This window comes from Condylura cristata, unplaced genomic scaffold (genome assembly GCF_000260355.1).
Source record: "Condylura cristata isolate star-nosed mole 26May11 unplaced genomic scaffold, ConCri1.0 scaffold00015, whole genome shotgun sequence".
Taxonomy (NCBI): Eukaryota; Metazoa; Chordata; class Mammalia; order Eulipotyphla; family Talpidae; genus Condylura; species Condylura cristata.
This window is the reverse complement of record NW_004567116.1, coordinates 50,679,449-50,693,260: the sequence shown is the minus strand read 5'-3', so window position 1 is coordinate 50,693,260 and position 13,812 is coordinate 50,679,449. Positions and strand designations below refer to the sequence as shown.

At 35.5% G+C, this 13,812-nt stretch overlaps 1 protein-coding gene across 3 annotated transcripts in view; it reads left to right on the top strand.

Annotated features, from left to right (window-relative positions):
* The window catches only part of GRM5 (glutamate receptor, metabotropic 5), a 449,486-nt gene that overhangs the window by 398,687 nt on the left and 36,987 nt on the right, over positions 1 to 13,812 (top strand). For all 3 annotated transcript variants that reach the window (XM_004683284.2, XM_004683283.2, XM_004683278.2), the window contains exon 7: positions 5,240 to 6,179. In XM_004683284.2, coding sequence (XP_004683341.1) covers positions 5,240 to 6,179 — 940 coding nt within the window. The remainder of the gene's footprint in view (positions 1 to 5,239; positions 6,180 to 13,812) is intronic.

The window sequence follows — 13,812 nt, the reverse complement described above, 5'->3', positions numbered from 1 at the left end:
TACAAGAACTGGACTGTAGGCTAGAAGTGCTTGAGTTTAAAGGATTCCCCAGAGACAGTGGAGAGCAGAGCAGACAGATCTAGTGAAATGCCCTGCTGAGGGGAGCAGCAGCCCAGATATGAGTGGTCTGCTGCACCATGTGGGTACCTGCCTGGCAGGGATCAACCTCAGGTCATAATAGCTGAGACTTTAATTCCTGCAACACCAAGGAGACCCTAGACACTGGTTTTAAAGCTATACCTTTAAAGTTTTATTCTAGTAAAACACAAAAACAATTTAAGCAATTTAGAGATTCCATCCTGAAAAAGGCCTCATTGACACTTTTCTGACAATCACTCTTTTATTTCTCATATGTCAATTTTTCTACAAGAGTTTCTCCACGTTAAATCCTTTAGTATAGGCCAGGAAACTATGTAACATTTCTATCTTATAAATGGAAAATTGAGAAAAAAAACGAGACAAATATTTTCATAGTCACAAGAAACATTTGTGCCCATACCAAAAATGAAATACATGGCTTGTAATGCCTCCATTGTTTATTGCCCTTTTCTTAATACATTTAATTATTCTTTAATGTAGCTGATAGTCTGTTTGTGGCAGATACTGAGCTTAGTGATAGAAATAATGGCAGAAGGCAGTTTGTCACATGAATCAGACAGACAAACTCACTGTAAACACAACTGTACTATTATGCACACAAAAATGTTGCCCAAGGCTGGGAGTGCATGCAGTGGTGTTTGACCACATGGGGGGAACTTACCCCTCAGGCTGATGGAGTTAGTAAAAATCACTCTCGAACTGGTTCTGGGGAGTGAAAGACAGAAAAACTTAGCTAGCACAGGGACATAAAGGAAAGGTGAAAATGGAGCCAAATGTTCCAGTCAGCACATTTTATTATTTCAATTCATATGCTGTGATTTTCCTCTCTTATTCAGCTGAAGTATGACCGGAAGTCATATTTTTCAAAGCTGTTTCCTACTAGTGTGCATCTGTAATCACCCTTCCCCTTAGCACTCTGCAGTACTATTAAATCATTCCTCATGCTTTAATTATAAACTAAATATTTGCATACAATTTCAAATCTTGCTATAAAATGTAAACAATAAAGAAGAGCACACATAAAAAGGAAAGCAGCATCAAAACAGTGGCCTTTTCTCAATTCTCTGAAGGAATTTTATGAAGGGACTCTGAAACAAAAATAATCAATAACTCTTACCAGGTAAGAAACAGACTGAGCCCAGTAATGACCAAATGGCTGAAGGCCCCTCTGTGAGCATAAATATTAGGCATATCGGACAGCTAATACTTGCTCTTTTATATTGTGGGTATGTCGTGCCCATTCAGAAAAAAAAATGGCTACATTGCAAAACTTTAGGGTCACAAAAGTAATCATTAAATGATCAGAATCTTAGGCCAACATCCCTCAGGATATATTTGCCAAAATGATAACCCTGCTAAAGAGTTTGAACCAGGACCTCCCTGGTGGTTTAGGGGGTTAAGTGTAAGCACTATGGAGCTATCCAAAGTCACTGCAACAAGAGTTCAATCCCAGGCTAGGCAGCTCACCCACATGGAGCAGCAGAACTTTCCTGTCTTGCACTCTGCTCCCATCAGCAGTGTTTTTCAGTAGATGTGCCTGTTCTGCTTCTTACTCTATCTCTGCTGAATATTCTCATGCCTCACACTTCTAGCCTACACTTCAGCTCTTGTATGAATAAATAAGTAAAATAAAACATAAAATAAAATAGTTTGAACAATAAGATATCCCAGAAGTGAGCATGAATCTATATCAGGCCACAAGTATTAAATATCAGTGGCATTACTAGCCTTCCCTAGCCCATGGCAAATATTGTCAATTAATTGTGAATTTCCTCCCTACTAAGTAGTCTCAGGACCTCTTTCAGAAGACAGTATGATCTGTTTGCATATCCCAATGTATCATAAATAAATAAATATCCAGTAAATAAATAAAGACCCCCTAAATGAATAAACAGAAATATAACAAATAAAACTAAATACAAATAAATAAGTAAATTCAATAAATAAGTCAATAAAACACAAATCCAATCAATCAATTAGCCAATACAAAGTCTCACAGGTTTTTAATCTCAACTCCAATAAATTAACATATTATACTGCATATTACCTCTTTTTAAATAGAATTGTATTTTGTAGGTTCTCCAAGCAATTGTGTTGCATATTCATTCCCATAAACTCTTAAGATCTTATCCAATTATAAGATTCAGTGATCATAACACTCTAATCAGAATCCAATTTGCTATTGCAAGAGAGTAATTACAAAAGTATTTGATGCTATAACAGCCTCATTAAACTAAACATAAAGCCTTCAGAGTGGTGCACATTAAAAGAAAAAAACAGTCATTTGAATGGGTAAATTTATAAAAAATAATCATAGCACATTAGAGGCACACCTTCTGTATACTCCTTCAGCATGTATGTAGTGCAGTTTTCTGTAGTTTCACACTTGATACCAATGGGTTACACACAGAGAGCTCAAGAATATATTTGACATAAATATTGTAGTGAATGCTATCAGATGAGAAACATCCAGTTAATTATATTTAAATAAAATCAATTAAGATTCGGCAGAAAATCTGAATAATGGACTAAAATAAACCCTTAAGATAAATATATATGTATAAATATATACATATACACATGTATATGTATTTTCAATGGATTATCTTTAGCTAATGAAAAGTTTCTTGCTTCATGTACCACTACAAAGTTTTCCTATATCACTAAATACTATGAAAATCAACTGCTGGTGATCTAATAGAAGGAAAAGAAGCCCATAAAAGTAGAGTAGAAAATAAATTTCATTGTCATAATAATGCTAATAGTAAACTTATGGAGGAATAAATAAAGGAGTGATTGATTCCAATATTTCTATAATAAAGAGTCTCTAAAATATATATATATATATATATGAACCAACAATAGAAAACTCTTTCTGTATATGCATATTGCTTGCACAGTATATACATCCTCCAAATTGAATTCTAGTATATAAGTCACATTTGTGAACACAACTGACTTAAAATATGAATACAGATATATTAGGTAGCAATGAGATATCTATTTATTTATAACTAATGATTTATAACTGATTTATAATTATCTAAAATAAATGTCTTATGTTTAATCTTGTCTTTCCACATTTTTTAAGTTAAAAGCACATTTTTGTTATTTCTACAATTTTAATTATATTAATTTTATTGAGTTAACAATGGTTTACAACACTGCCTATGATTTGGAAGTATAGACTCAAATCTCTCCAAAGGTTACAGTTACTTTACAAACCAAGATAACTGCTGGAACACAAGCCATTGTGTTTATATTGCAGGCAACAGAAGGAGAAAAAGGGAAGGACAAAAAGGGGACATATAGGAAGGGTAATTTCCTCCAAGAGGGTCCCATTGCACCTCTGACTACACAGGTTTTCCAGGGAAAGCAGATTCAGTTGCATCCTTCCTGCCCCAAGTGAATTAGGAGATGTGTTACTGAACCTAAATGGGAGATCAGATATTTTCAGGGCCTGATAATCCCTGTAAATGACAAATGTCCCAATTTATTTGACTCCTTTCTTACTCTCTCATAAATCTACCTTAATTCCATTATAAATAACTAAATAAATAAATAAAGCCTGACTGGAATGATGGAATGATCCCTCTAGAAAGTGTTTTAGTGTTTTGGCCCATGTTTAGAAGCACTTGAGTGCCTTTTAAAAACTTGATGTTCAGACCAATTAAATCAAAAGCTCTGATCATGATATTTTAGGACACAATATTTTTTAAAATGACTTTAGTGATTCTGATGTGCAACCAAGTTTGAGAAGCACTGTTAAAATAAATTTTAAAAGAATAAAGAAAACCCAAATGGTATGAACTTCTGTTAATTTTTTTCTGATGTGTATTTAAGGATACAAAAGTCTGTGAGTCATGGATGGGGAATAATTTGGGGGCTATTCCTACTCCATACATTCCACTTGTTTATCTAAAACTATTCTTCTTTCACTATCTTTGTGTGGGTGTGTGTGTGTGTGTGCATATCCATCTACTCTTTAGTATTGGAATCATACAGTTTTATGAAATCTTAACCTTTCTGCAATTGAATTCATGGACAGCATAGATGGACACGATGCCTGATAACCCCATGGTTATCTTCATGTCTTTAACTCTCACATAGCCGTACATTCATTCAAACATTTTATATTGCCTGCATAATTCTCAACTTCAGTCACACATTTATCTCACCCAACATAAATGCAAAAGCCAATAGAATGTTTAAAATATACACACCTTGATCATGTCATATATATACATCCCAACAGTGACTTCCGATTGATCTAGAAGTCTGACCTGCTGGACCCACCGCCTAACTACCCCCAGTTGAATCCCTGCTTACTCATCAAAATATTACAGTTACTTCCTTAAATACCTCTAAGGACCCTTAGCATTTCTTTAAAATTAATGTGCTTGCTAAATATACTGAATTCCCAAACTCAGCCAAAGTAAATTTGCAATTCCTGATGAATTGCTGAATACTGAATCCCCAAACTCAGCCTAAATTTGCAATTCCTGATGAAGGGGGCCATACTGATCCCTTAGATTGTGGTAAGATCCATACTATACCTCTTCATTGTCCTTATTATATTTGTAAGTAATTTTACAAAAGCACTCCCTCAGAATAATTTTTGTAGGACAGGAAACATGTTCTTTTTTATTTTGTTTTCAGAACCTAGAGCAGCTCTTTTCACAGTGTATTGATAATATAAAGATAAATATTTCATCAATAAATAGTATGGTTATTTATTTTTATTTTTAAGATCATTTTATTTATGCATAAAATAATTGGGGTACAAGCCAGAGGTGTAGGGGTGAGAGGGTTCACCAGAGCAGAGTGGGGAGCATAACAAGTAGATGTACTGAAATGCATTGCTGAGGGGAGCAGTGGGTGGATCAGGAGAAGTCTGCCATGTCATGCGGGTCATCTCCCAAGCTGGGAATCAAACTTGTGCTGCTGTGGCTGTGAATAGCTTCATAGTTCTGTGCTTCAACCCACTGTGCCATCAGGGTGAACTCAGTATGGCTATTTAAATTAGTATGGTAGATTAGAAATAAACTTTAAAGATCATAAGTAGCTGCTTATAACTTAGGCAAAAGTGACCCATATAAAGCTGTTTTCCTTCTATTTCAACATGTTTATGTCTCTGCAGGTTGTGATTTGATCCCAGTACAGTATCTTCGGTGGGGTGACCCTGAACCCATTGCTGCTGTGGTATTTGCCTGCCTGGGCCTGCTGGCAACCCTGTTTGTTACTGCAGTGTTCATCATTTACCGTGATACACCAGTTGTCAAGTCTTCCAGTAGGGAACTCTGCTACATTATCCTTGCTGGCATTTGCTTGGGCTACTTATGTACTTTCTGTCTCATTGCAAAGCCCAAACAGATTTATTGCTACCTTCAGAGAATCGGCATTGGTCTCTCCCCAGCCATGAGCTATTCAGCCCTGGTAACCAAGACCAACCGTATTGCAAGGATCCTGGCTGGAAGCAAGAAGAAGATCTGTACAAAAAAGCCCCGATTCATGAGTGCCTGTGCACAGCTAGTGATTGCTTTTATTCTCATATGCATCCAGTTGGGCATCATTGTTGCCCTCTTTATAATGGAACCTCCTGATATAATGCATGACTATCCGAGCATTCGAGAAGTCTACTTGATTTGTAATACCACCAATCTAGGAGTTGTCACTCCTCTTGGATACAATGGATTACTGATTTTGAGCTGTACCTTCTATGCTTTCAAGACCAGAAATGTTCCAGCTAACTTCAACGAAGCCAAGTATATCGCCTTCACAATGTATACCACTTGCATAATATGGCTAGCCTTTGTGCCAATATACTTTGGCAGTAACTACAAAATCATCACCATGTGTTTCTCCGTCAGCCTAAGCGCCACAGTGGCACTAGGCTGTATGTTTGTGCCGAAGGTGTACATCATCCTGGCCAAGCCGGAGAGGAACGTTCGCAGCGCCTTCACCACATCAACTGTGGTGCGCATGCATGTGGGGGATGGCAAATCGTCCTCAGCAGCCAGCAGGTCCAGCAGCCTCGTCAACCTGTGGAAGAGGAGGGGCTCCTCTGGGGAAACCCTAAGGTAAAATCGGCGGGGTATTGCAAGGTGCTGGTCCCTATAGCTGAAGCAGTGGCTATTGTTTTCGGGGGTTTTTTGATTTGTTTTGTTTTGTTTTGTTTTGTTTTGTTTTGTTTTGTTTTGTTTTGTTTTGTTTTGTTTTGTTTTGTTTTGTTTTGTTTTGTTTTGTTTTTAAATGAGAACTATCTGAGTAACGGACTATGAGAGTCAAGGTACCAAGAAAGGGATTTGGGAGATTTCATTGACTTTTATTTCCCCCCCTAGGATTAATCAAATGTCAATTACTTAAGCCAAGAGCAGAAATTTAAAAGTTGAGATTTGGTGATGGGAAACCCGTGGGGATTACAATTGAGATGAAAAAAAAATGTGCAAAATGATGTAAAAATAAACTTTTTAATAAAAACAAACAAACAAACAAAAAAAGTTGAGATGTCTGATACCTCGGAAAGCTACAGCAAAAGGGCAAGGAGATCAGGAGTGCAAGGAGACCTCAGTTAAATCACTGAGCCAAGGAAGTATGTCCAGGTCCTAAGAGGACTAAGATACAACGTGACTAAATTCTAGTTTCTGAACTGTACAAAAGTGTGTTGTTATTGCTAATGATGATGAGGCTGAGAATGCCAAGAATCTTGCAAACATGACAGCACTTACTGTGCCTGTATCATTTTCAGGCCCAGAGGAGCTTTTAAACACCCATCCCAGAGAGACATGAGATACATGTAGAATTTTTATTTAAATTTCTAAGTGGGGATACTGAAATTCAGAAATGTTTGAGACAACCTAACAAACTGGCTTTGTTTCTAATCTTTCTTCCCAGTCAATTTTTCACTTTCTATGTCTTCCATAGTTTTTATCTCACACTTGGGTACCACTGGTAGCAGTTATTGGAAAACTACTGTTAGAAAATAATCTGAACTCAACAGCTTATGATGTCTTCCCATGTGAGAAAATTCCTTACATGACATATTAACTTAAGGAGCTTCCCATGGCAAAGAGGTCATACTATTAGTGGCATTGGAGTAAATTGGGAATTATTAAAAAAGGTTATGTGGCTACTGGAAACAGAATAAAACTAGAAGTACATTATAAAAGGTGTTAGTAATCACGTCATCTTTGCTAATTTCAGAGATTTGACAACTTTCCAAAAATCTAAATAAATAAATCGAAGATAGATATTTTTCAAATAGAATATAAGTAGCTATGTATTAGTCTTGAAATAAAATAATTTTTATTTAACATGAAAAGTCCTCCTTTTCTTTCAGTACTAATTTTACAAAGCCTGATTATGATGAGGTAAAGATGGTGTTTTTTGAGAACTAAAAATAATTTATCAGAAACCTGAAGCTTATCCACATAGCCTAATTAATTTGTGGTTTTGGCCTTTTTCATTTTTTTTTTCCTGATTCACATACAGCTCTTACCTTTTTCCATGTACATTGTACAAAGTACTAAACTGCATTGCAAACATCAGAGAAGAAAACTCTATCTTTTGCACCTGCAGTAAATCCTGGCAATGTAGCTCTGTACACAGAAGATCTTCATGCATCTAACCTGTTGGCATATTTTCCCTCTTCCTTCCTAATTCCTCTCTGAAGCGTTATTTATTCTGAAATATCTGCAAGAGCAACCTTTCATTTTGTCTAAAAAAAATTTATTTTTTCAAAATCTGATTTTGTCAGCTTCTTTTTCAACTCTTCAAAGAAATAATACAGGGCATCTTGATAGGTAAGTAAACAGGTTGCTGAAAGGACAGAAGTGTGAGTTTATGCTAGAGCACCCCTAAACCTCACTAGAGGGCTCCTTAGAGTGACAGTAGGGAATGATGAAGAACACTGACTTTGTCGCTGGGGTTCCTGAGTCTTAACACTGACACTCACATTCTTTTCTTTGGCAATTACTTTCTTTTCCTGCCAAGTTTAGGTCATATCACCTACCTCATAGGATCATAAACAATTAAGAAATAATATGTATAAAGGCCAGATACTCAATAGACAGTCTATTGAAAACAGCAGAGCACAGAGCTAGACAGCCCTGGAAGTCAATGCTGTGAATGCTTAGCAGCTGTGTGAACATAGGCAAATCCCTTACACTGTCTATGCCTTGATTTCTGTCTTGTAAATAGAGACAATGAATTACATCATCTACACAGTGGTTGTGAAGCTAAATAAACTAATCAGGGAAAGTGTATCCCACTTAGTAAGTACTTCTTACTGTTTGCTGCTACTATTAACTAAGTTAGCAATTGTCAGTCTTCTTTCATACCTGAAAGTGTCTGTGTGAGGTGTGCAACCAGCATGCTCTAAACAATAAAGAGAAATATACATGGCACTATAGATTTACAGATATATTGGTTATAGAGCTTGGGTTTTCTACAGCATCTCCATCTTTACATTGTCCAGTTCCCTATTACACTATAGAGAATACCTTTTGTCTGAACTGAAGCTGAATAACTCTTCTGGAGTAGAAGAGTTATCACTCTACTTCCAATGCCTACAAGTACTAAGAAGATTTCCTGGCACAAAACAGATATTCAATAATCACTGTTTTATGTGTTTGTTGATAATGGATTTAGGAAGACTATAATTTGATAGGTATTTTTTGCTTGTTTTCACTACCCCCTAGTGGTTCTACTTATCATGAAATTAGGCAGATCAGTGATCTGAACGCAGTGATAGCCTTTGCACTATTGTGGTCATTAATTTTTGCCCAATAATCAGGTCACTAATCCTGTACATTGAGTTTATGCTTTGTTATAATTCTAATAATCCTTTAGTAACATTGTTATTTTCAACTATGCTATTTCTACTTAGTAGAAACAAAGACAATATAAGCAACAAAATACAGTGCTAATGCTAATAGGAAACAGAAATTCTTAGGATTTGGGGACAATAGCTTGTTTTCCATATATGATCATGTAGAGTTTTTATGATTGCATTTTGCAGCTAATGCATTAGAATATTAGAGTATCAAAGAGACTAAGGAGGAATTATTGGACTTAGAAATCTGGCAAGGCTAGACTCTGCGTACATAGAGACTCTTTTTTTTTTTTTCTGTTAAGCAAATGTAAAGGATGGAACTTGAATTCGATATGCACAAGAAAATCAGAGCAAGCTCTATTGCTCTCTAGTACTCTTCCATCACATACATCCATATATCCATGTATCAATGTTTAAGCTGTAATCCTAGGAAATCAATTAGATCCAAACTAAAATTCCTTTTCTAGATACCTTCCCTGTGCCCTCAAATTAACTTTTTTTGTCTCTGTGATCCAAAACCAAGATATTAAGAATACTAAGAGTATTAATCACATTATAGGTTATATTATGCTTGGATTTATTCCCCCTTTTAGTTTAAAATTTATAAATATCTAGTATGTCACACTGTCCTCATATAATGGGAGAAATATGGAAAGTATTGAATGTGAATGCTTCTAATATGTTCATAGTTTATTCTGAATTACATTCATTAGCTGTACCTATTGGACTTGGATTCTATAATATGTCAATGCCTTCTTTTATTGGGATCTATGGTGGACTTAAATAGGTAACTTAAATCTGTGGATGTAGGTGTTTGGGGAGAGGCAGCTGTTATGCTGGGCACAATTGGTTCTGTTCTCTTCTACCTAGTACTTGGAGATGCAGGCAGCTGTGATTTGAGACTCTGTTGGGTACTGTTCTGATAAGCCCCATGCATACCCATTTACACTTCTTGGCTGCACTGTGAAGTGTATACTAATTGCATACTTTAGAGTGAAAATCATAATACTACCCTCCAAAATTATACTGACTGTTTCCAAAAGATATGTGTTCTTGTGGATTAGTGTGCTCTCTAAACAATAGATACAAGTAGTATGCTAGTTAATAGTTGTGATTCTGGAGCCACACCTAGACTCAAATATAGATGTATGAATTTGAACTTGCTACTTCAGTCTGTGAAATGGTAGATAATAATTCTTGGTTTGAGGAGTAGATGAAGTTATATATGTCAAATGCCTATTATCAACAAGCAAAACCCTCAATAAACAGTAGACAAAACTTTTAGCAATGTGTCTGGCTGCAAGTAAGAGAAAGTGATTTTTGGAAGTTCATAGGACTTGATGGGTTCCATCCTCCTTATGTTACAAGAAACACACAGACATTCCACTGGTTTTGGTATTGCTCCAAGGTTCAGCAATCAGTCAACATATTGACTCAGGCCTATTTTTCTAGGCCTTCTAGTTATGATTATATAATATTTGCAGTGGCCCCACAAATACATTCTTTTACTGAAGTACCAGAGTCCTGTAAGAATTTCTTTATGTCCTATTCACTAAAGTTATCTCATATAGCTACCCTCTAACTGTAAGAGTGTAAGAGTATAAGAAAGGGTACACACAGCTGTTGCATCTTATATCTTCTTCTTACATGTGTATTATAGATAAATTGATTATATATGTGTGTATGCACACATGCATATGCATACATACACACATATGAATGTATGTGCATCTATGGACAAGCTTATTAGAAGAAGGAGAACAATAAGAGAGACACGTGTATAGACACAGGTGGGCAGAGAGCTCATATCTCCTTTTATAGAAACTGAAAGGGATGAGGTGGTGCTAAGTATTTGTTGGATAAGCAATGGAGATACCTACCATGGAAAGTGGCCATGCCTAGTAGTAATGGTATTAGTGGGTATGTAGGTGATAATGGTATTAGTAGGAAGAGGAATGTGATTGTGTAGCAGTCAAAAATATTGAAAGTAGAAATAATAGTCATTTTCATTTGTCAGGTGAGTAATTGAGGTCCAGCATAGTTAGGAATTTTGACTCTTAGTCTCATGACTAGTGAATTTATAGGACAGTTTTTACCTTATGCCTTGGCATTTTGACTGAGCCTTTAGTCAAATATATAATGTGGAAAGTTAGTTTCACAAATTGTTCCATGAAAATAAAACATTTGATCAAACAATTTTGAGGAAAAAAATATGTGAGTACTCTAATCTTTTATTGAAGATAAACACCGAGAACGGTTGTACTATAGACACCAATAATTCATCTATTAGTTTTGTTTCCATCTTTCCCCAAGCTTATTGAGTACAGATATTTTTTTTTTTATTTTTTCAAGTAAGTCTCTTAACATTCTTGAAAATTGATATTACAAAGAGAAATACCATATGACCAAAGAGAAGCATGTTGTTTCTAGGTCCTGAATAATGGTTCATATTTTCAGAGAAGAGGGACCAAAAAGAGTGAATTCCCATCTCTGGCCATGAAGAGAGAATCACTTTTGTTGCCTGAAAATATTAGGGAATGATAGGGCAATTCTAACTATCTAACAATTTTTCTGAGACATTAAATAGACTCACCCTAGAGTACAAAAAGAAAAGTGCCCAGGGTCAGTCATTCAATCCACTGAAATAGTAAGGAGGGATTTTTATTTAAAACAGAGTGAGTCATTGTAGATTTATATATATATACAGAGAGAGAGGTGCTATTTATGTCACCAATGTATGGAGGTCCTTGTGATTAACATTTTGGTTCTAGGCACTAATTTTCAGCATGACATGGTACAACATCAAATCACTGTCGAGAAGATAATGCCATGCTTCTGTTTAAGGCCTTCACATTAGCCACAAATTGATAAATGGAGACAAAACCAGTTCTAACTTATAAAGCATTGAATTTGATGAGTCTAAAATTGTGTCTCTACAAAATATACAATTTTCAAGGTCATAGGGTTATGGCTACAATATGCAATACATACCATATATTCTTTCATGATAAAATAAGCAACAGAGGCCTATAGATCTGAATCATATATTGTCTTGGAGAAAAAGAGTCTCTGGTCAGTTGGCAGACATTAGAATTGCCTCCACCTAAATTTTAGAAACTATCGTTTGCCACTTCTGTTTTAATTAGCTAATTAACTTTGCTTTAATTAACATTTTCATGAGGCCCCATTTAGGCTGTCTGCTAAAGCAATTGCTAGCCCTTTCACATCCATTGTGCAAATTACAATTTTCCTAGAAAATTGGTTCTTTTGTGTGAATCCCAACATACTCCAACTATTATCAGAGTCTTGATGATTTCCAATTGCTAGATTTCATTAAGGAGTAATTAGTCGGTATGAAGTAATAGTGATGCTGTTTCTCCCTCTGTAGAATCTTTGCCTTCCTTTCCCAAGTCCTTTTTATCTTCTCAGACCCACATCCCTGCCCATGAAACCTTACCAGTGAAAGCCATCTCAATGTCTTCCCTTCATCTGGATTCAAGGAATATTTATTATGTTTAGCATAGTTTCCAAAAGGTTTTATTTACAATTTATTAACAAGCATTTACTGATAATAATCATTACCAGGAAATGTGGGTATAGGGTTTGATCTATGAACATATGTATTATGTCAAAACTACCTAATGTTAGTGGGTATTGTAACTATAGGTACCTATATCTTATGAATACCTACAGCTCCTCAGTCCTAACATACAACCTGATATTGGACAGAGCTCCTGGTAGAAGGATTAGAATCTGGCAGACAGCTGTTCTTAAAGCCTATATTGTTATAGTGGACCAACTGAACAAGATTTTTTTTTTTTTTTTTTTTTACTTTTCTATCCAGATTTTATCTCATAATTCTTTGTTCTAAAAATAAGAAGTGTTTACCCTTCAAACCAAACATAATAAAGTACATAGAAAACTCTGAGATAAAAATCTGAATTGCAAGATTGTACAAGTCTTTCTTATTTATTATTGATTCTCAGATATCTATGTAGATTGTTTGCAGCAATAAAACCTTACTCATATGTGTGAATTACAATATACATTATACTTGTTATTATTTTGTTATACCTTTGATAATTATGAGGAATTACATTACTTGTTTATATAATTCATCTATATGTATGTACACACAGACATATATATACATATAGACATAGATAGATATAGATATATACATAATATCATGTAAAACTTTTAAAGTGGGATACTGACGTTCCCCACCCGGATACTAACCATTTTAATTTGAACCAGTTTTCTAGAGCAATCAATAGAAAACAAATATATTTCTGAGTTCTAGGATTATAAAGATAAATAAGACAGAAACCATTCATTAGAAGCAGCTCACAGATTGGTGGGAAAGACCAACTCATAAACAAGTTATTGAATGTTGTAGTATATGAAATACTAAAGGAGAGAAGGGAAAGGAGAGTCACAGGTTATTAAAGAGGACATCCTGGCCAATCAATAGGTTCCAGGAATGCTTCTTGGAAGGATGATACTTGGATTGAACTCTAACGGATGATTGAGCCAGGCAAAAACTATGAGAACAGCATGAATGACAGTCCAAAAGTATGGAACTACAAGATGTTTTCAGCGGTTTACAGCATACTAAGTGTGTGTGTGTGGGTAACAAATATACTGAAGCAAATCATAAAGAAGCTTCACCTTCCAGCTATCTCAGTTTCCTCTCAGTATCCTCCGTTAGAACACCCACTTTAGATTTCTAATTCCCTCATACTCACTGACTCCCTTCCAACACCCAGCTAAGATTATGTATTCTCTTTCTACTTTTCTCTGTGCTAGAGAACAGATTAACTCATGCTGTTAAGGAACAGTTCATTGGGCCCTCCCTGGTGGCTCAGTGGGTTTAAGCA